General features: G+C 39.0%; 1 protein-coding gene across 6 annotated transcripts in view; it reads right to left on the bottom strand.

The window, feature by feature from the left end:
• LOC139453311 (thyroid hormone receptor beta-like) overlaps positions 1-21,699 on the bottom strand; it is a 348,228-nt gene that overhangs the window by 164,873 nt on the left and 161,656 nt on the right. For 5 of the 6 annotated variants that reach the window (XM_071234969.1, XM_071234968.1, XM_071234970.1 and 2 more), the window contains one exon: positions 17,036-17,082. The exons of the other annotated variant lie outside the window; for it this stretch is intronic. In XM_071234969.1, coding sequence (XP_071091070.1) covers positions 17,036-17,082 — 47 coding nt within the window. The remainder of the gene's footprint in view (positions 1-17,035; positions 17,083-21,699) is intronic. 6 annotated transcript variants of the gene reach the window in all.

The following is a 21,699-nucleotide window of genomic DNA, read 5'->3' as shown; positions in this document are numbered from 1 at the left end:
GTCTGTCAATGGTTGTTCTGCATACAGCCTATTAACTAATGACCTTTCCAGGCTCTTGTTCAAAGACCACAGGAGCCCTGAAGCAGAAGTGACAAGTCTTGACAGTCTACCCCAACAGATTCCTTACAAGATCAAACACTCATTTTCATTATAACGTTTCAATAGTAAATTTCTCCTTGGTACAAACAGGCACTAAAGATATTTTGATATGTTTTCATCAAAGGCTGATAAGCAAGCCCTGAACAGACTGTTCGTGATAGAGAATATATTTGCATGACACTGTGGTATATATTACACTAACTGCCAGAAACTATTACACCTAATATATCACTATGTTTGTATTAACACGCATCCACCGTCACAAGTATAGATGAAGATAAAACATTTCATCAATGGCAACATATATTTCTGCAGATTCATAATCATTAAGTGTATTAATACTTAGTATTATTTTTTAATTAAAATTCTGCCATATGTATCAAACTATTAGTAAGTATGTATCAATATGTAGAAATAACTAGTTGTACCGCTATGTCCAGATGACTAAATGTTGTAGTGCATTGTGTTGTATCAATAGAAAGTATCTACAACGTATCAATATTTAGTCATCATCACTGTTAAGTAGGGATGTCTACTTTATTCACAATGTATCAATATCTCGTAACAGTATATGACTTTTATATTAGCTAGCCACAGAACAGGTAATTGACCACACCAACAGGCCGGGCCAGAAACAATTCCCCTCACAGACAATGACAGTCACTATGGTCCGTCCCATCTGGTGACGCCAACACTTGAAGCAGTCAATATGAAGGTGAATAACGGCAGCCTCCAGTCACCAGGTAAGTCAGGCCAGTCTACTGATGTTATGATTATTGATACAGCTGTGCTTGTGGTGAGTTTTCTTACTCTCCCGCCAAGTAAAGACATTCTCTGCATGATCAACATCATTTATTTTGACAAGAGGTTTGCAGCAACATTTAGCCCCTGTCTGTTGTACCGCAGTGTGGCGCTGTGAGACGTGACTTCATGGGTGTCCGTCACACAATAGGTACAGACGTAATTCAGGCTTCACCCCCGCCCCCAGCTCCCCAGTCTCCTTAAGAAAGACCACACCTACCCCGTCCCCTAAAGACAGACCACACCTACCCCGTCCCCTTAAGACAGACCACACCTACTCCGTCCCCTAAAGACAGACCACACCTACCCCGTCCCCTAAAGACAGACCACACCTACCCCGTCCCCTAAAGACAGAACACACCTACCCCGTCCCCTATAGACAGACCACACCTACCCCGTCCCCTAAAGACAGACCACACCTACCCCGTCCCCTAAAGACAGACCACACCTACCCCGTCCCCTAAAGACAGACCACACCTACCCCGTCCCCTAAAGACAGACCACACCTACTCCGTCCCCTAAAGACAGACCACACCTACCCCGTCCCCTAAAGACAGAACACACCTACCCCGTCCCCTAAAGACAGACCACACCTACTCCGTCCCCTAAGGACAGACCACACCTACCCCGTCACCTAAAGACAGACCACAGCTACCCCGTCACCTAAAAACAGACCACAGTTACCACTGTCGCCTAAAAACAGACCACAGTTACCACTGTCCCCTAAAGACAGACCACACCTACCCCGTCCCCTAAAGACAGACCACACCTACTCCGTCCCCTAAAGACAGACCACACCTACCCCGTCCCCTAAAGACAGAACACACCTACCCCGTCCCCTAAAGACAGACCACACCTACTCCGTCCCCTAAGGACAGACCACACCTACCCTGTCACCTAAAGACAGACCACAGCTACCCCGTCGCCTAAAAACAGACCACAGTTACCACTGTCGCCTAAAAACAGACCACAGTTACCACTGTCCCCTAAAGACAGACCACACTAACCCCATCCCCTAAAAACAGACCACAGCTACCTCCGTCCCCTAAAGACAAAGCACAGCTACCCCTGTCCCCTACAAACAAACCATAGCTACCCCCGCCCCCTAAAGACAGACCATTCAGCTACCCTGTCTCCTTAAAACAGACCACTGCTAATGATGAGTGCAAAGCTGAAAGAACTTTGGTGGAAGATCTCTGTTTTTATTTAATAAAAACAAATATTGTCCACATTTGATACAGCAGAACTGAAACCCCCTCTTCACCTTGTGTCAGTGTAGAGGGGAGTGTGTGTGTGTGGAACATGGACGGCCTGGGCTGCATGCACTTGTGCCTGCTTGCACTCCGGCCGTATGGCAGTGTGGAGTTGCTTGGAGTTATGTCCCTTTATGTACGAAACCATTCAGCACTTGGCACATATTTTGTGGCTCCAGACATGAAAATGGTTGAGAAATATTCATATTTGTTTTTCACAGTTGGAGACAAACATTAATTTTTTTATACAACCTTTTTACATAATTCAGAATGGAACCATTCTTTTTCTCACCATGTCTTCTATGACCATGCTTACAAGAAAATGGAAGTCGACAACAATCTTTGATGTCAACAGCAAAATATTTAAGAGATATTTATGCTGAACAACCGACACAGACAAAGAAAACATTCCAACCTCCGTGGCTTGCTACTTTATGAAGGTCTAACCTTACCCAAGAATCTCTAACGCTGTTGGATCACAGATATGATATCATTGGCATGTGTAAATATACCATTATGGTAATTGAAAAATGTTGTATATTTACTGATAAATCTCCTTGATATCCATCTGCTGACACAGGTGACAGGCAAAGTTGCAGATCTGACTACAAATATTAAGTTATGACCAAAGCTTATCTCATGACCTTCACTCCCAAAAAGACACCCCAGGCAAAACAGCACATGCAGATGTGTGGCAAAATAAATCAGGTCTGAAAACCGAGATTTAGTAGAAAAGAAAGAACGGGATACTTCAAACAATATCCTGCACATAATAAAGTAGAGATGTTTCCAGTCACAAATAATGATTTAGCACCGTCATGTGACAGGTGATGTATGATAATGCTCCTTTTACGACAAATAGTTAAATGTGGTCGCAGCCTGAGTAAGATAAGCCAGGAAGGCAAACAGAGACTGTATATAAAACTTGTTGTGCCCATAACACTGACAATGTCCTAACAAACATTTCAGTCAGAGATCTGCATGAAATAAAAACACCCTTGGCAACCAGGACCACCTGAATCTGAACCCAGAGCCCCATCCTGGTTTACCACAAATCAGCCACACAGCAGAAGGTGTTGACGAGGAAACCAAGGTCAGCGAAATATACAAGGTCTACAAAAAACATGAAATTATTTTCATACTGAAAATCCAATTCAGGTCAGGTCCTGATTTCACTTTGATTTCGCCCATTCCCTCCGTGCAGCACTTCGGGATATCAATGTTAAGTACAATCATGTTTATGTTTTGGATTCACACAATGTAATTCCTTGTCTGACATCTGTCAATATATAAAAAATAAATTTGTGTAAGTATGATATGAAGAGACAAATTATGCAAAATTTCAGGAAACAAGTATAATTGGATGGACAGATGGGCAGTCTGTACTTTCTCTGACATCCATCACCAGGGGTTGGAGGAAATACTCACCAACCAACGTGGCCACCCTGTACCCAGACTTTCAGTTTTACTCCAAGGAACATTGCAGAAAGTGTGTGAAAATGAAGTAATTACTGCCCCCTGCCCAACAACTGGAACACCAGCCTGTCTACAGCCAGTGCCTGTCACAGTCCAGGACACAGCAGGGCAGTTTGGACCACATATGTCCAGGGCAAAAGTATGTTTGTGATGTAAATAGCCTCTTATACTGGCTAGGCACTTGATTGTTTGCTCATAGTCATATGATACTGCCTTGTGTCCAGTTCACCAATGGGAGGGAGTCTGGAATGACCAAACTTTACTGACCTGCTGCCAGGTTCACCACACAAGATCCTTCTGGATAGGGGTCTTCCTTGGAATTCCACTGGAGTAGTTTGTAGTTACCTTATAGAAAGCATGGGTAATTGGGTCTTTCATAACCCTGGAACCCCAGCCTAGTCCCCTATCAGTATCCCGAATCTTTTTCCCCCTTGGAGATCCCCCCCCCCCTCCCCCCCAGTTATCTGATCTGGAGCAGTGGAGGGTGAAGCTTCACTCATGTCGTAATGTTGCATCATCATCATCAAGATCAGCAGCAGCAGCAACTGGTTTCATCTGTTTGGTGTCAGTGCAGATCAGGTTCATTAGCCTCAGTCTCTCATCACTGGCCTAGATCACAAGCAGCAGTAATGGCATTCTCTCCCTCTGTCATGATGAGATTCAAACTCAGGTTCCTGATTGATAGACTACTGAGCTACCACATTCCCATGAAATCATGAGTGAGTGCGTGAGTTGGTTTAAGGCCGCTTTCAACAATATTCCAAATGTAGCACAATGTGTCAGCTTGATGTGGGAGGAAAGCACGAGGTGATGCAGGTCTTAGATGTTTACTACTTTGGTGAAACCAACAAGCACGAGTATGGTGCTGACAAACCTAGAAACATAATCGGGGTGAACTGGGATTCTCACCCATAATCATAGGTTTCTGGCTTGGATAAAGGATGCAACTCTGCACAGCGAATTGTGGCACCTTAGATGACTGTGCCAGCCATGTCCCAGTAGTGAATGGAGCTTACAGACCATCATGATGTTGATGAATCTGGATTCAAACCCACATCAGGACCCTGAGCACCAAAGGGACACAACTCTATACCATGTGATACAGTGTGGTCATCCAAACATCCAGCAGAACTCAGCAGAACTCAACATACCATCACAACACACATCAACTGAGAACAACATCACCATTTTGAAAACAAACACATCACATCTGTCAATTTGCTCCTATTGTGAGACAACATAGTACACCAGCCCCAGCACAATGCATCACTGCTGGCTCTCTCGACACACACACAATGAATAACAAGTCAGTTCATAATGAAATGGACACAACTCCCGAGTTTACACAGCCTACCTCCTTGATACTGCAGTCGGTGCACCAGGTCTGGATGTGGATCCATGTGCCACAACACTGGGTGCTGGTCAGCTGGCTGTCTACAGCACTTAACTGACCAATCAAGCCTAGATCGGATGCTGCTATCTTGTCTGCGACACTTCAAAGTGTCATTAGGCAGTAGTCAATTCTGTATCTTATACATAATTAGAGTCATAAAAGGGGTATGCACTTCATAGCTTTACAGCTGTGTTTTACAGCTAACTTTTATATATACCCAGTCTCTCACAACTTTATATATACCAAGTCTCTTACAACTTTATATATACCAGTCTCTCACAACTTTATATATATCCAGTCTCTTTCAACTTTATATATACCCAGTCTCTTACAACTTTATATATACCCAGCCTCTTACAACTTTATATATACCCAGTCTCTTACATCTTTATATATACCCAGTCCCAGTCTCTTACAACTTTACATATACCCAATCTCTTACAACTTTACATATACCCAGTCTCTGACAACTTTACATATACCCAGTCTCTTACAACTTTATTTATACCCAGTCTCTTACAACTTTACATATACCCAGTCTCTTACAACTTTATATATACCCAGTCTCTTACAACTTTACATATACCCAGTCTCTTACAACTTTATATATACCCAGTCTCTGACAACTTTATATATACCCAGTCTCTTACAACTTTATATATGCCCGTCTCTTACATTTTTATTTATACCCAGTCTCTTACAACTTTATATATACCCAGTCTCTTACAACTTTATATATACCCAACCTCTTACAACTTTATACACACCCAGTCTCTTACAACTTTATATATACCCAGTCTCTTACAACTTTATATATACCCAGTCTCTTACAACTTTATATATACCCAGTCCCAATCTCTTACAACTTTATATATGACCAGTCTCTTACAACTTTACATATACCCAGTCTCTTACAACTTTATATATGCCCGTCTCTTACAACTTTATATATACCCAGTCCCAGTCTCTTACAACTTTATATATACCCAGTCTCTTACAACTTTATATATACTCAGTCTGTTTACAACTTAATATATACCCAGTCTCTTACAACTTTATATATACCAAGTCCCAATCTCTCACAACTTTATATATGCCCAGTCTCTTACAACTTTATATATGCCCAGTCTCTCACAACTTTGTATATACCAAGTCCCAATCTCTTACCACTTTATATATACCCAGTCCCAATCTCTTACAACTTTATATATGCCCAGTCTCAATCTCTTACAACTTTATATATACCCAGTCTCTTACAACTTTATATATGCCCAGTCTCTCACAACTTTATATATACCCAGTCCCAGTCTCTTACAACTTTATATATACCCAGTCTCTGACAACTTTATATATACCCAGTCTCTTACAACTTTATATATACCCAGTCTCTTACAACTTTATATATACCCAGTCCCAGTCTCTTACAACTTTATATATACCCAATCCCAATCTCTTACAACGTTATATATACCCAGTCTCTTACAACTTTATATATGCCCGTCTCTCACAACTTTATATATACCCAGTCCCAGTCTCTTACAACTTTATATATACCCAGTCTCTGACAACTTTATATATACCCAGTCTCTTACAACTTTATATATACCCAGTCTCTTACAACTTTACATATACCCAGTCTCTTACAACTTTATATATACCCAGTCTCTGACAACTTTATATTTACCCAGTCTCTTACAACTTTATATATACCCAGTCTCTTACAACTTTATATATACCCAGTCTCTCACAACTTTATATATACCCAGTCTCTTACAACTTTATATATACCCAGTCTCTTACAACTTTATATATACCCAGTCTCTTACAACTTTATATATACCCAGTCTCTTACAACTTTATATATACCCAACCTCTTACAACTTTATACACACCCAGTCTCTTACAACTTTATATATACCCAGTCTCTTACAACTTTATATATACCCAGTCTCTTACAACTTTATATATACCCAGTCTCAATCTCTCACAACTTTATATATGCCCAGTCTCTTACAACTTTATATATACCCAGTCTCTTACAACTTTATATATGCCCGTCTCTTACAACTTTATATATACCCAGTCCCAGTCTTTTACAACTTTATATATACCCAGTCTCTTACAACTTTATATATGCCCGTCTCTTACAACTTTATATATACCCAGTCCCAGTCTCTTACAACTTTATATATACCCAGTCTCTTACAACTTTATATATACCCAGTCTCTTACAACTTTATATATACCCAGTCTCTTACAACTTTATATATACCAAGTCCCAATCTCTCACAACTTTATATATGCCCAGTCTCTTACAACTTTATATATGCCCAGTCTCTCACAACTTTATATATACCAAGTCCCAATCTCTTACAACTTTATATATACCCAGTCCCAATCTCTTACAACTTTATATATGCCCAGTCCCAATCTCTTACAACTTTATATATACCCAGTCTCTTACAACTTTATATATGCCCAGTCTCTAATGTTAGAGCAAGTGATGGCAATATTCAAGTTTACTTGTTTACAAAGTAGACACTGGACCAATCGTCAAACTTAACAAGTTAGTGTTAGTTTTGAGCCGGTATATAAATTAACTACACATGATTCCATGGTACTGGCTCACCAAGCAATTGTTTCCACTTTTGTTTCCATAAACCAAAAAAAACAATTAGGCCACACCCACTAATAGACTGATGTTTACTGATTGGCTAATAATATAATGGACAGGTGGTGCTGCATGATTGCACTGAATCAAGTCACTGAATATGCATTGAAATCTACAGTGACTGGTGTTCATGATGAAATAAGCAGTGAAAGAAGTATTGTTGAAGTATTTAGTTATAAGAATTGACCTGAATGTTGTTTGCATTTATGAAGTAATATACATTAGAAATGGTGTGCACACTTTTAATAAATTTAGGCATTTCCCAAACAATTTTGTTGTGCCTATTCACCCAAAGAATAATATTACCTAATAAATATTTTTTTCAGCTCATTTCACACATTTTTGAATTGGCTGATACAGTTCTGTGTCTGCTCGGAAACCACTTACACCCCGGGGAAGGTCTGGTCGAGAGTAGGTCCCCAGTACCTCATGCATATAGGAGATGGGAAGGTGAAATGGGGTTTAAGGTCACGCTCAAAATATTGCACATGTGTGCCCGTAATGCTACCCCACTGAGATACCATGTTGCAGTTTAACATGAATATCAGACACAGTATACTGACTTCGAGCCGACAATCCTTGTTTTATCCCCTAACTGCCAAGCACCAAGCAGGGTAACAACAAGTACCATCTTTTGACGTCTGTCGTAACTGGGGCTTGAACCGTCAACCATCTGCTGCCTAGGCAGACCATCTATCCACTACACCATAGAGGTGAAACAATACAACTGTGTATCATTAGTTTTCATGTGACGATACGATACACAATACATTTTTTTCTGTATCAATACAAGATGATAAACTTGCTAAAATTAATTACTTCCTACTCGTTTAATGTCCCCTGGCGTTTTTGTCAGTCAGATGTAGCAACAAGTGTTGTAATTCGTGTTTCAAGTTCATTACTAAAAATAGCCGATACGGACATGTGTCTACAACAAGAATTCTTATTAAACCTGCCCTGAAATATTCATTGTCAAGAAGTTATGACGTAAATATGATTTGACCTAAATATGCGTATGGTATCGTGACATGTATCGTGATACATATCATACCATGGCATTGTTATATCAGTCCCTGCAACCACTACAGTGAAAGTCTTGTTGCTCATGCTATCGAACACTGGTTTGATTGACCTACATTTAATTCTATAGAGGCTTACACAATACCGCTGGAAAAGTGCTGACTTGCAGATACGATAGATATGATGTCTTCTTGATGCAACCTTCCTGAAGACTAGCATGAGCCATGACATGGCAGAAAAATAAATCTAAGCCTTTAAACTTCACATATATCGCTGACTTTGCACTTGTCATATCCTACACAAGATGTCCCTGACAGTAGCATCCTCCAAGTCCAGCATCACTGCTGCAGAATAAGCTCCACAGATAGTGTAGGGAATACACTTGTCATATCCTACACAAGATGTCCCTGACAGTAGCATCCTCCAAGTCCAGCATCACTGCTGCAGAATAAGCTCCACAGATAGTGTAGGGAATGAAGCCAGGGTGAGAAGCAAACAGCGCTGGGCCCCACACTCACACAGAAATCACATCATTGTGGATGAAGCTGGATCCATGTCACACCTGAAGACGAGTGAGAAAACTTGAATGTTGCCCTACTGATAGAAACATCACCGATGATCAGCGACATCATGGTGCGACAATAATTACGTCTGGACCAGGCAAACCAGTGGTTGACAGCATGAGCACCTATCCCATTGGACTACAAGAAAGTAATTCATAACGTCACTTCCTCTTAGCACTGCATTATGTACTCAAATCCAATCTGATTAAATGACACTCTTGAAAATGGCCGAGTTTTCCATTTCCAGATAAATCCATCATTATATTTCTACACCCCCACAAGTCCTTTAGGAGATGTAAGGCAACCATCCTCCTTTGATTATCATCAGACGTAAATGCTCTCGACCTTTTCTCTTTGTGAAAAACAAACATCCTTTTCTTAAAACAGAAGCTATCTTTTCTTGATCACGACTGATGAAATTGCATCCATGTAGGACAGTTAGATGCATCGCACACACCCTAAAAGTACTGATGCAGATTAAATGCGACGGGCAACAAAAATAAACGTAGCATTGATTTCGCCAATTTTCCCACAAGACTCTTCTAAGCTTATAGCCCCCTCCCTGGTTGCGTCCTTTCACGAAAACATAATTTCTCACATAAATGCCGTAAACGAGAATAAAGTCGGATGGTTTATTAGTCACAGCTCGACTTCGATCTGCAATATAATGATTGGTTCTTTGACACATGTCCGCTGATCAGACAAAATGGGTATTTTATTTACCAGGCTCTCATAAATGACTACCGATCCGGGTCTATGGAGAGGGAATAGCCGCAATCACTTGATTAATTGAGATTTCCGCTTAGCAGAGCATAACTGTTGCTCAGCTTCAAGTATGGTCACAGATCTGTGATTTTGTTCAATCCTGTGATGAGCAGTAACGAATAGATCTCGGATCTATCGCTGTGATGATTATTGACATGAAGTCTGAAGTAGATCCAGGTCCTGTTGTGTAGAGATCGAGGCATCACTAGCCATTCAATAGCATTGGCGGAAAGATTTCATTTGTTTGTGGTTTGTGCAAAAATCGATGGAAATTACTTTCAAATTCACTCTTTGGAATATGTAAATATTTCTATGACAAACTGAACGGCATATGTTTGGGACAAACTTTCTACCTGGCTGCCTCGAGTCAGACACAATACAGTGTTTTATAAATGATGCAGGTGAATACCTTTACCAGATAACAGTTACATGAACATCAATCGCCTTCCCAAACAGATAAATGAAATTGGAACGCCTTCTTAAAACCTCTCAGATGGGTACAGGGCAAGAGTTTCAAAGATATCTTGGCTAGAGACATGTTTGTTGAAATGAGGTTATTTCGTGTGAACTGAATCTCTGCTATCTACATCAGACTTTGTGGAGTTGACTGTGCTCATAAATCAATACTTCAATAATATTCTATTCAAGTCTGTAATAGAAGGATGAACGGCCGTGGTATTAACGTCTTCTACAGCGTGCTCCTATTCCTCGTGTTCTCTGACATCAGTAAATTTAGAGTTGGCAGTTGTTTGGTACTTGAGCACTGCCCAATAGTTCCGAATGCCAAAGCCAGTCAATTATTGATTATGGACAGTTACAAATATTCTGTGAATTGTCCACAAATTTACACATCAAAGGGATTTCATGAAAATTTCAAATTTGGTATCATCATTTATTAATTTCACAAATCGCTGAACATTTCATGGAATCATGCATGTCAAATAATATTTTTCTGAACAATCGATTGTTGAAATTGATGATTTAAGGTCTGAATCAATTAAATTGTCATCTGAATCTCACTTACAACAATAGATCTGCAACAAACCTAGTTTTCAGAGTGAGTGAGTGAGTGAGTGAGAGAGATGGGGTTAACGTGTAGGCAATATTAAGCTGTATGTGAATTTCCTGTAAATCATCGAGTCTGGGCCAAGTTAATCTCTGGTTAAAAGCATCTCACACTCTCTGGGAGATTTAATTATCAATACATAAACTCAAAAAATTGCCATATATTGATTATCTTGATTAATAACACAATTCATTCTGTCTGTGTATATCCTACACACTGACTCTATAGATCTGTAAATAATCAAACTAATGCCAAACATGAACTAGATTGATCAATCAAAATGTTAACCATTAAAGTTTCTGCCTTCATAATTCTTAACAATGACAATCTTTCCACATGTTAGTGTTTCTGTGGCAGTGAATTATTTACTTAGTATTGATATCATCAATTTGTATCGACACAGCATCAACATGAAACATTACCGATACATCGATATGGCGATATACGAAGATGTCTTTCCAGAGAACCCCCATGGAGTGAGAGTGAAAGAGGGATCATTGGTGCCACAGTCATGTCATAGCAGCCACAGAAATGATACGGCTTGGATGACCATCGGCTGTGTGATCAGATATCCAATGGTGTATTTATATCCAATGGTCTATTAGCACACGATTTCCTAGATATTTAATAGTGTATTAACACATATTTACCCTGATCTTCAATGGTGTATTACCACATGATTACCCAGATATCCAAAGGTGTATTGACACAAGATTACACAGATATCCAATGGTGTATCAACACACGATTACCCAGATATCCAAAGGTGTATTAGCACAAGATTACCCAGATATCCAAAGGTGTACCTATTGACACAAGGTTACCCATGCCACACCTGAGGGTTGATTCGTCATCAGCCGGCTCACGCAGCCATCTTGACCATCCAATCTCCATATTAGTCAACAGTCCGACAACATGATGGCAACAGAAGGACAAATCAAAATGGTTTCAAAGTTGCTGTCTTTACAAGTGGGTGAGTGAGTTTGGTGTAATGCCACTTTGAACAGTATCTCTGGTAGATCTTGTGTCAACTTCCTGTGGGAGGGAGTCTGAAGTGCTGCATGTTGAGATGTGTCACTTGGGGGTCAGCCATAAGTACAGGTATGGTGCTGACAACCCTAGAACATCGTCTTATACATCTTCCAGTGGTCAGAATGTGCTCGGATCTGAGTGAGTGAGTGAGTTTGATATTACACCACTTTTAGCAACAGTCCAGCAATATCACGGCTGGGGACACCAGACATGGGCTTCACACATTGTACCTATGTCAGGAATCGAACCCAGGTCTTCAGCATGATGAGCGAACACTTTAACTACTAGGCTATCCAACCACCCCTCGGATCTGAGAGATTGTTGAGTTTCAAGTTACAAACTTACATTCCATTAACAGGCTCTGTGCAGGGCGCCATTGTACAAAACAACCTTAGCGCTACGACTGTCGTAAGTCTATGTAAATGTATGGAGTTATGATCACCTTCACATAAAGATCGCCTTGTACAACGGTACCTTGGTCCCTATGCAGAGAGGGCTGGGGACAGTTTAGCTTGAAGACAGATAACGGAGATCATAAACCACTGTGTAACAAGGTACAGAGGGAATCTCGGAATCAAACCCATGAACATCGATTACTGGCATGTCTGAAGGAAGCTACTCTGCACAGTGAATGGCCCCGGCTTGACGACCAGGGCCCCTGTGCCACTGTGACCCCTGTGCCACTGTGCTCCCTGTGCCACTGTGCCCCGTCTGAAGGAAGCTACTCTGCACAGTGAATGGCCTCGGCTTGACGACCAGGGCCCCTGTGCCACTGTGACCCCTGTGACCCTTGTGCCCCCTGTGCTCCCTGTGTCCCCCGTGCTCCCTGTGCCCCATGTGCTCCCTGTGACCCCTGTGCCACTGTGACCCCTGTGCTCCCTGTGCCCCCGTGCTCCCTGTGCCACTGTGCCCCATGTGCTCCCTGTGACCCCTGTGCTCCCTGTGCCACTGTGACCCCTGTGCTCCCTGTGCCACTGTGCTCCCTGTGCCACTGTGCTCCCTGTGCTCCCTGTGCCCCCTGTGCCCCCTGTGCCCCCTGCAGACACCTGTCAGTGTGATGTAGACAAACATTAAGTTTGAAAACCTTTCTTTAAAATAATTGTATGTTTTTCTTCTAATGTGACACAGTCAAATAGTTAGGCCAACACTTAGTCTATGAAAACATTTCTCAAAAATAATTATAATTTATAATTTTTCTTCAAAATATCTTTCCTCCTCTGCTGTTTTTATTCTCGAATAAAGGAAACTAGACTCGGTTAAGTTTGATCTTGACTTGCCTAGGCTTGTAGTAACAAAAATATCTATATAAAATTGCCACAATCATGGCGCAGGACTAAGTGTGATGGCCTGGCTTGTTGTGGCAGTCTTCTCGTCTTTGTGGGGCACCAACCATACATCCAGTATCCTATGGTTGGCCTGCTACTCCTGTTCTTCCTCCCCACAAACCAGACCATCACAAAACATTACCTGCTGGGATATGTTACACCAAACCATCATGGCTGCAGTACACAAACAGACATGAAGGCTACAACCTTCACAGGGCCTTGTTCCACAAATCCATTTTAGAACTACGATGATCGTAAGTCTTTGACAAAGATTGTTTTGTGGAGCAGGGGAACTGACCAACAAACACACACACACAAGGCGCCAGCCTAATGTTGTATATGTCATGCAGCGAACCAGAAGGACAAACTGATTCTGTGCCCACATGGACCAACTGAGGGGAACTGTACCAGTGTCAAGGTCATTGTAGACTGAACACTACAGCTATCTCATTGTTTACCATCGTACAACAGCTGATGTAACATGTATACATGTCTTTGTTTACGATCGTACAACAGCCGATATAACATGTATACATGTCATTGTTTACGATTGTACAACAGCTGATGTAACATGTATACATGTCATTGTTTACGATTGTACAACAGCTGATGTAACATGTATACATGTCATTGTTTACGATTGTACAACAGCTGATGTAACATGTATACATGTCATTGTTTACGATTGTACAACAGCTGATGTAACATGTATACATGTCATTGTTTACCATCGTACAACAGCTGATGTAACATGTATACATGTCTTTGTTTACGATCGTACAACAGCCGATATAACATGTATACATGTCATTGTTTACGATCGTACAACAGCTGATGTAACATGTATACATGTCTTTGTTTACGATCATACAACAGCCGATATAACATGTATACATGTCATTGTTTACGATCGTACAACAGCTGATGTAACATGTATACATGTCATTGTTTATGATTGTACAACAGCTGATATAACATGTATACATGTCATTGTTTACGATTGTACAACAGCTGATATAACATGTATACATGTCATTGTTTACGATTGTACAACAGCTGATATGACATGTATACATGTCATTGTTTACGATTGTACAACAGCTGATATGACATGTATACATGTCATTGTTTACGATTGTACAACAGCTGATATAACATGTATACATGTCATTGTTTACGATTGTACAACAGCTGATGTAAGATGTATACATGTAATTGTTTACGATTGTACAACAGCTGATGTAACATGTATACATGTAATTGTTTATGATTGTACAACAGCTGATATAACATGTATACATGTCATTGTTTGCGATTGAACAACAGCTGTTGTAACATGTATACATGTAATTGTTTATGATTGTACAACAGCTGATATAACATGTATACATGTCATTGTTTGCGATTGAACAACAGCTGATGTGACATGTATACATGTCATTGTTTACGATTGTACAACAGCTGATGTAACATGTATACATGTCATTGTTTACGATTGTACAACAGCTGATATAACATGTATACATGTCATTGTTTACGATTGAACAACAGCTGATGTAACATGTATACATGTCATTGTTTACGATGGAACAACAGCTGATATAACATGTATACATGTCATTGTTTACGATTGAACAACAGCTGATGTAACATGTATACATGTCATTGTTTACGATGGAACAACAGCTGATATAACATGTATACATGTCATTGTTTACGATTGTACAACAGCTGATATAACATGTATACATGTCATTGTTTACGATTGTACAACAGCTGATATGACATGTATACATGTCATTGTTTACGATTGTACAACAGCTGATATAACATGTATACATGTCATTGTTTACGATTGAACAACAGCTGATGTAACATGTATACATGTCATTGTTTACGATTGTACAACAGCTGATGTAAGATGTATACATGTAATTGTTTACGATTGTACAACAGCTGATGTAACATGTATACATGTAATTGTTTATGATTGTACAACAGCTGATATAACATGTATACATGTCATTGTTTGCGATTGAACAACAGCTGATGTAACATGTATACATGTAATTGTTTATGATTGTACAACAGCTGATATAACATGTATACATGTCATTGTTTGCGATTGAACAACAGCTGATGTGACATGTATACATGTCATTGTTTACCATCGTACAACAGCTGATGTAACATGTATACATGTCATTGTTTACGATTGTACAACAGCTGATATAACATGTATACATGTCATTGTTTACGATTGAACAACAGCTGATGTAACATGTATACATGTCATTGTTTACGATGGAACAACAGCTGATATAACATGTATACATGTCATTGTTTACGATTGAACAACAGCTGATGTAACATGTATACATGTCATTGTTTACGATGGAACAACAGCTGATATAACATGTATACATGTCATTGTTTACGATTGTACAACAGTTGATATAACATGTATACCAGTCATTGTTTACGATTGTACAACAGCTGATATGACATGTATACATGTCATTGTTTACGATTGTACAACAGCTGATATAACATGTATACATGTCATTGTTTACGATTGTACAACAGCTGATGTAAGATGTATACATGTAATTGTTTACGATTGTACAACAGCTGATGTAACATGTATACATGTAATTGTTTATGATTGTACAACAGCTGATATAACATGTATACATGTCATTGTTTGCGATTGAACAACAGCTGATGTAACATGTATACATGTAATTGTTTATGATTGTACAACAGCTGATATAACATGTATACATGTAATTGTTTACGATTGTACAACAGCTGATGTAAGATGTATACATGTCATTGTTTGCGATTGAACAACAGCTGATGTAACATGTATACAAGTAATTGTTTACGATTGTACAACAGCTGATGTAAGATGTATACATGTAATTGTTTATGATTGTACAACAGCTGATATAACATGCATACATGTCATTGTTTACGATTGAACAACAGCTGATATAACATGTATACCAGTCATTGTTTACGATTGTACAACAGCCGATATAACATGTATACATGTCATTGTTTACGATTGTACAACAGCTGATATAACATGTATACATGTAATTGTTTACGATTGTACAACAGCTGATGTAACATGTATACATGTCATTGTTTACGATTGAACAACAGCTGATGTAACATGTATACATGTCATTGTTTACGATTGTACAACAGCTGATATAACATGTATACATGTCATTGTTTACGATTGAACAACAGCTGATATAACATGTATACATGTCATTGTTTACGATTGTACAACAGCCGATATAACATGTATACATGTCATTGTTTACGATTGTACAACAGCTGATATAACATGTATACATGTCATTGTTTACGATGGAACAACAGCTGATACAACAGTTGATATAACATGTATACACTGTAGTTGACATTACACTATCAGCCGATATCACATATTTCACAACGGCTGATATAAAAAAACCTCTTCACATCATCATTGACATAATTTCCTACACTACAGAACAATACCAAACAACCCTTCACATCCATGTTGAATACTTACATTTCCACCAATGTCTAAATCTTCGTCAAGTAATTCCAAATCAAAATCTGCAACAAAGTAATCATACCATTATTCACACATCTTCAAAGCCGTTTCCATAGCTGGTCTTCCTAACATCTAGGAACCGATAAACGGAATCATCAGCCACAATATGAATTGTCTGCGGTTCTTACCGAGACCTCATTGGAAGCAATTTGTGTCAGTGGTTATTGCTGTATTTGTTACCTAAGGTCTTCAGCAACCCATGCTTGCCGTAAAAGGCGACTATGCTTGTCGTAAGAGGTGACTAAAGGGATCAGGTGGTCAGGCTCGCTGACTTGGTTGATGCATGTCATCAATCCCAATTACGTGGATCGATGCTTATGATGTCAGCCACTGGATTGTCTGGTCCAGACTCGATTATTTACATATAGCTGTAAAATTGTTGAGTGCGGCGTTAAATAACAAATAATCAAACAAACAACCTTAGCTTCCTACGTGGTTTAGAAGTTCCTGGAGAGTACAAACAAACATCACCCATCTGGTACCCATTATACTGAAGTTTGGTAAGTTGTAAGTGGGTTGACTGTTGCTTTGAATAGAACTTCAATATTTCTTGGGACGAAAGTTTAATGTAGGAGAAAAGCACAAATGCATATCGTTTGGTTAAAGCGGGACCATTGATATGGTGTTGAGAGACCTATGCTCAAAAGGGAGGAAAATCCATGATAAGTAGATCCTGACAAGCTAAGGGACACAACTCTGCATAGTAAGCAGATATATACATACACTTAAGAGTACAGCAGTGAGTGAGTGAGTGAGTGAGTGAGTGAGTGAGTGAGTGAGTGAGGACTACAGCTTTGTCTATGTAGTAGTATGGTATGTGTGAGAATCAAACCCTCAAACCAAGCAAACACACTGTCCTCTGGGCACAGAAAGCCCTGTATCAATGTCTTAATCTCGGACCTCAATCCATCAAACCTGCGGCTATCTACAGAGTCACGCTCCAGCTGTGTTGACCCTCTATAATGAGCGTCAAGTCAACACTCAGACAAATACATGCTCACTTTATATTTAAGATCTGCAACAATCAATAATAGCCATGAAATAATCCTCACACTTTCTTAGATTACCCTGCAAGCATTTTGTGAAAACAGATTGAACTAATTTATCAACATTGCACAGAAAAAATGCTTGGAGGAAAAAAGAATTCCATTCCTCAGCTGTTGGGGATAGCCAAGCTAGAAAAGCTTACAAGTGATTGCCAAAACATTTAAGTTTTTAGCCACAAGTGCAACGATGACACACATCAGACCTTGAAGGCTTCCTGGAAGTTCAAGCTTAGAAGAATATCTTAATTTCTTTGCTCTAAAAACATTGCTTTGATCACAGAACAGCAATTAACAGACATTCTCCTAAGATCAGTCATAACATGCTGTGAGTGTGGGGTGCATCCATTATCAGTGCTTCGCTGTACCTCGATCACTTCCTAACTGTCATGAATACTTTCCATGTCCTTTGAACATAAATATATATTTATGTGACAAAACTAAGAACTGTCATTTCACAACAGGCTGAAAAAACACATTTTACAAAGATTATTAACTTAAAATCATTTTTTACGAAACGTGTTAAAAAACTATTGAAAGGTGCTGATAATCCTCCCATTATAAATGTAATGACCATTGGTGCCAAGCAGTGCATAAAATTGATAATTCCAGTAGAAGGCAAAAAAGCAATTCAAACAAAAAATAAACATTACATTAATAGTTTGTTGTGGAAAAACAACTGCAAAAAAACACAGCCATGTTCTTTTTTTTATGATCTCTTCAAACTGCAACTTCTTCAATGTCTTAACCCATGGACATTTTTCAAGTAATTGACAGGAAGTACACATCGTTAAACAGGCAAGTCATAAAAATGGGGCAACAATATGAGTGTTTCTGTAACTTGACAGTGAAATCTATTTAAATGCAAGTCGCTTAGCAACATAAATACAATCTGCATCATTACTGTAACACATTTGATTCAGTTATCCCTTCACATAGAGATGCTGATTACACACTGGCTACAAGCCTTTCTACACACCGATACACAAATTATAGCCATTTAACACGATTTCTATCATACCCTATGGACATAGCTGACTTAATTGTCATTAGAATCAAGGGAATGTAAGTCAATGTATTCTCTGCTGGTTGGTGCTTCATCTTGTTCCTGTCTACTCATCGTGAATTAAAGAGCTAATTTCAAAAGATTTTTTCATTTCATACCATAAAACTGAAAGAATAATGCCTGAAAAGGAGAGCGTAACTCTTTAATTTGTCATAGGATGATCTCCACTGTCGGGATACAAGGATACATAACTGGTTCCAGAGCCCGGACACACAACTGGTTCCAGAGCCAGGACACTTGATCCCATCAGTGTTTGAAATAGTTTTAAAACCCAACAAGACAGTCCAGCAGGTGACCCACAAGTGTTGTCTGCCTATCTTCAAAGTTACCTCCCTACATCCAGATGTTATAAATTTTCAAAAATCGCGAAAAATAAGAAACAAATCACGTCTTGATTAGCTTGAACAGAGACCATATAATAGAGGGACGGCCCTCACCAACAGTTTATCATAAACCATCAGCGCTACGGTCTGGCATGTAACTGATACACCCCGACACCCTGTTGCCAACCTCCCTGTACCGCTGCAGATGTGCAATAGATGCGCAGACATTCACGACTGACCATTCTGGTAACCACGTAAACAATATTACATAATATCCGGGGTAAGAGTTAATTCCCTTAGCCGAGATTTCTCCGACTACGACCAGCGAAAATCGAATAAATGGACGTCTCTTAGCGGATTACAAAGATTTTTTATGATATCTCTCATTAGCACATGTCAGTTGGCTGCAAATTGTTTGCTGAACATGTGTGTCTTCCGGGGCATTTATTTCAATTTACATTCGCCACAGCCATGGATGACAACATTCACTGGGACGATTTCGTCTTGGACCTAGATATGCCACTTGAAGAATTCCCGCTCTTCGATCAGGGGTTGGTTTCGGATGACTCTTGGTCTAAATAGAATGACAGTGATGTTACCACTACCAAGCCGTTGGTAAATACCTCCCAAATGGTTTCACTCAAAGAAAAAGATAGGAAATGAAAATATGACGTCTGTCCACAAGCGTAAGTTTTCGAGGGCGTTCCGATATCAAAAGTATTTTATAATGTATTCTATTTGTTTTAACAATCAGTTAATAATCCCTCATTTTATGCTGCAACTATTATATATAAACAAATATACCAAATCTACTACGAACGCCACAGAAAACTACGATCCGGTAAATTGCACAGGAACTCAGGAAGTGTAAATAAAACTCATCCAGTAGCAAGGAAGACACTTGTAACATATCACTATATTCCCGATGTTCACAAAATATATCTCCAGATTAACTTCATATCTTATAATAAGTCCAGACTAGATTTACTTGCAAAAATGCATGATCACCGCCTGGTGTAAATGCTTTACTATTAGCCAGAAACAAATGACGCCATATTAATGTTTTTATTTCATGTAAATTCGCTACTATTTTGTAATGCTAATAGTTCCAATGAATTAAAAATACACATTAAACTACGAGCGTTGTTCAATGAATTTTCGATGCGTCCGACAATGTGCTTCGAAGGAATCAAACCTTATTGGGTTTTTTTCAAAGGGAGGCTACTGTTAAATTCCAAAGCAAAGAGAACGATTGTAATTTTACAATCGTTATTTAATATTACCCGATTAGTTTGATATTTCAGCATACAAATAATTAGGTATTTCAGGTAACAATATAGCTTCAACGAGCATAGTACCAGATATATACTAGTATATCGTAAACTGTTGTAACGTTTGTAGTTTTCAAAATTGTTTCATCATAGTTTTCTATTTATATCTGATCAATGAAAAACAAACTTTAAACTCTAACCTTGAACGAGGCATGCAACTATTACTATTAAAACAAAACAAAACATCACAAACTCTGACATATGTAAATGTATTTTTCATAGATAAGGACAATAGACCATCTTTTTATTTTACTGAATGACACCTTCGACCTTGTTGTCTCGAACTTCTCTCCCGACGACTGCCGATATAATCCTTCTTCATAATCAATATTTACACGGCATAAAATAAATAATTGATTAAATGTAGTCATGATTAATACAGACAAAATCTACAGAAGATAACAAATATGTAGTATTGTAGTATGTAGTATATGAGCGATATGTGATAGAAGCCTAACTGAAACAAAGTTAAACTTACGAAGAAATGGCGAAATCAATGGTAAAAAAAATACGTGTCTTACAAAAACAATTCTAATATCATACACTATAAGTCACATTGTAGAATGTTTCAAACGATATATGTGGTTGATAATCACAGACTAAATTCATGTTATGTCGTCTGCTATATGGTAATTTACTTAAAATATGTGACGTAAAATATGGCCTTGCGCCAAAAATCATACCAAAAAAACTACGGATCGTACCTTAATAACTTTGGTACCAAGCCAAAGGGGAAATCGTGATGAATGTAAAACTTTTTAATTCAGGACCGATAATAGGAACACATTCGTCTGAAAGCATGCGAAAATTAAGAGTTGGGGTGTAATTATTTCGGGAAAATTCAGATTTAGTCCCA

This window comes from Haliotis cracherodii, unplaced genomic scaffold (genome assembly GCF_022045235.1).
Source record: "Haliotis cracherodii isolate W230 unplaced genomic scaffold, xgHalCrac1.p SCAF_9, whole genome shotgun sequence".
NCBI lineage: Eukaryota > Metazoa > Mollusca > Gastropoda > Lepetellida > Haliotidae > Haliotis > Haliotis cracherodii.
The sequence above is the reverse complement of the archived record's forward strand: the minus strand, read 5'-3'. Positions and strand labels throughout refer to the sequence as shown.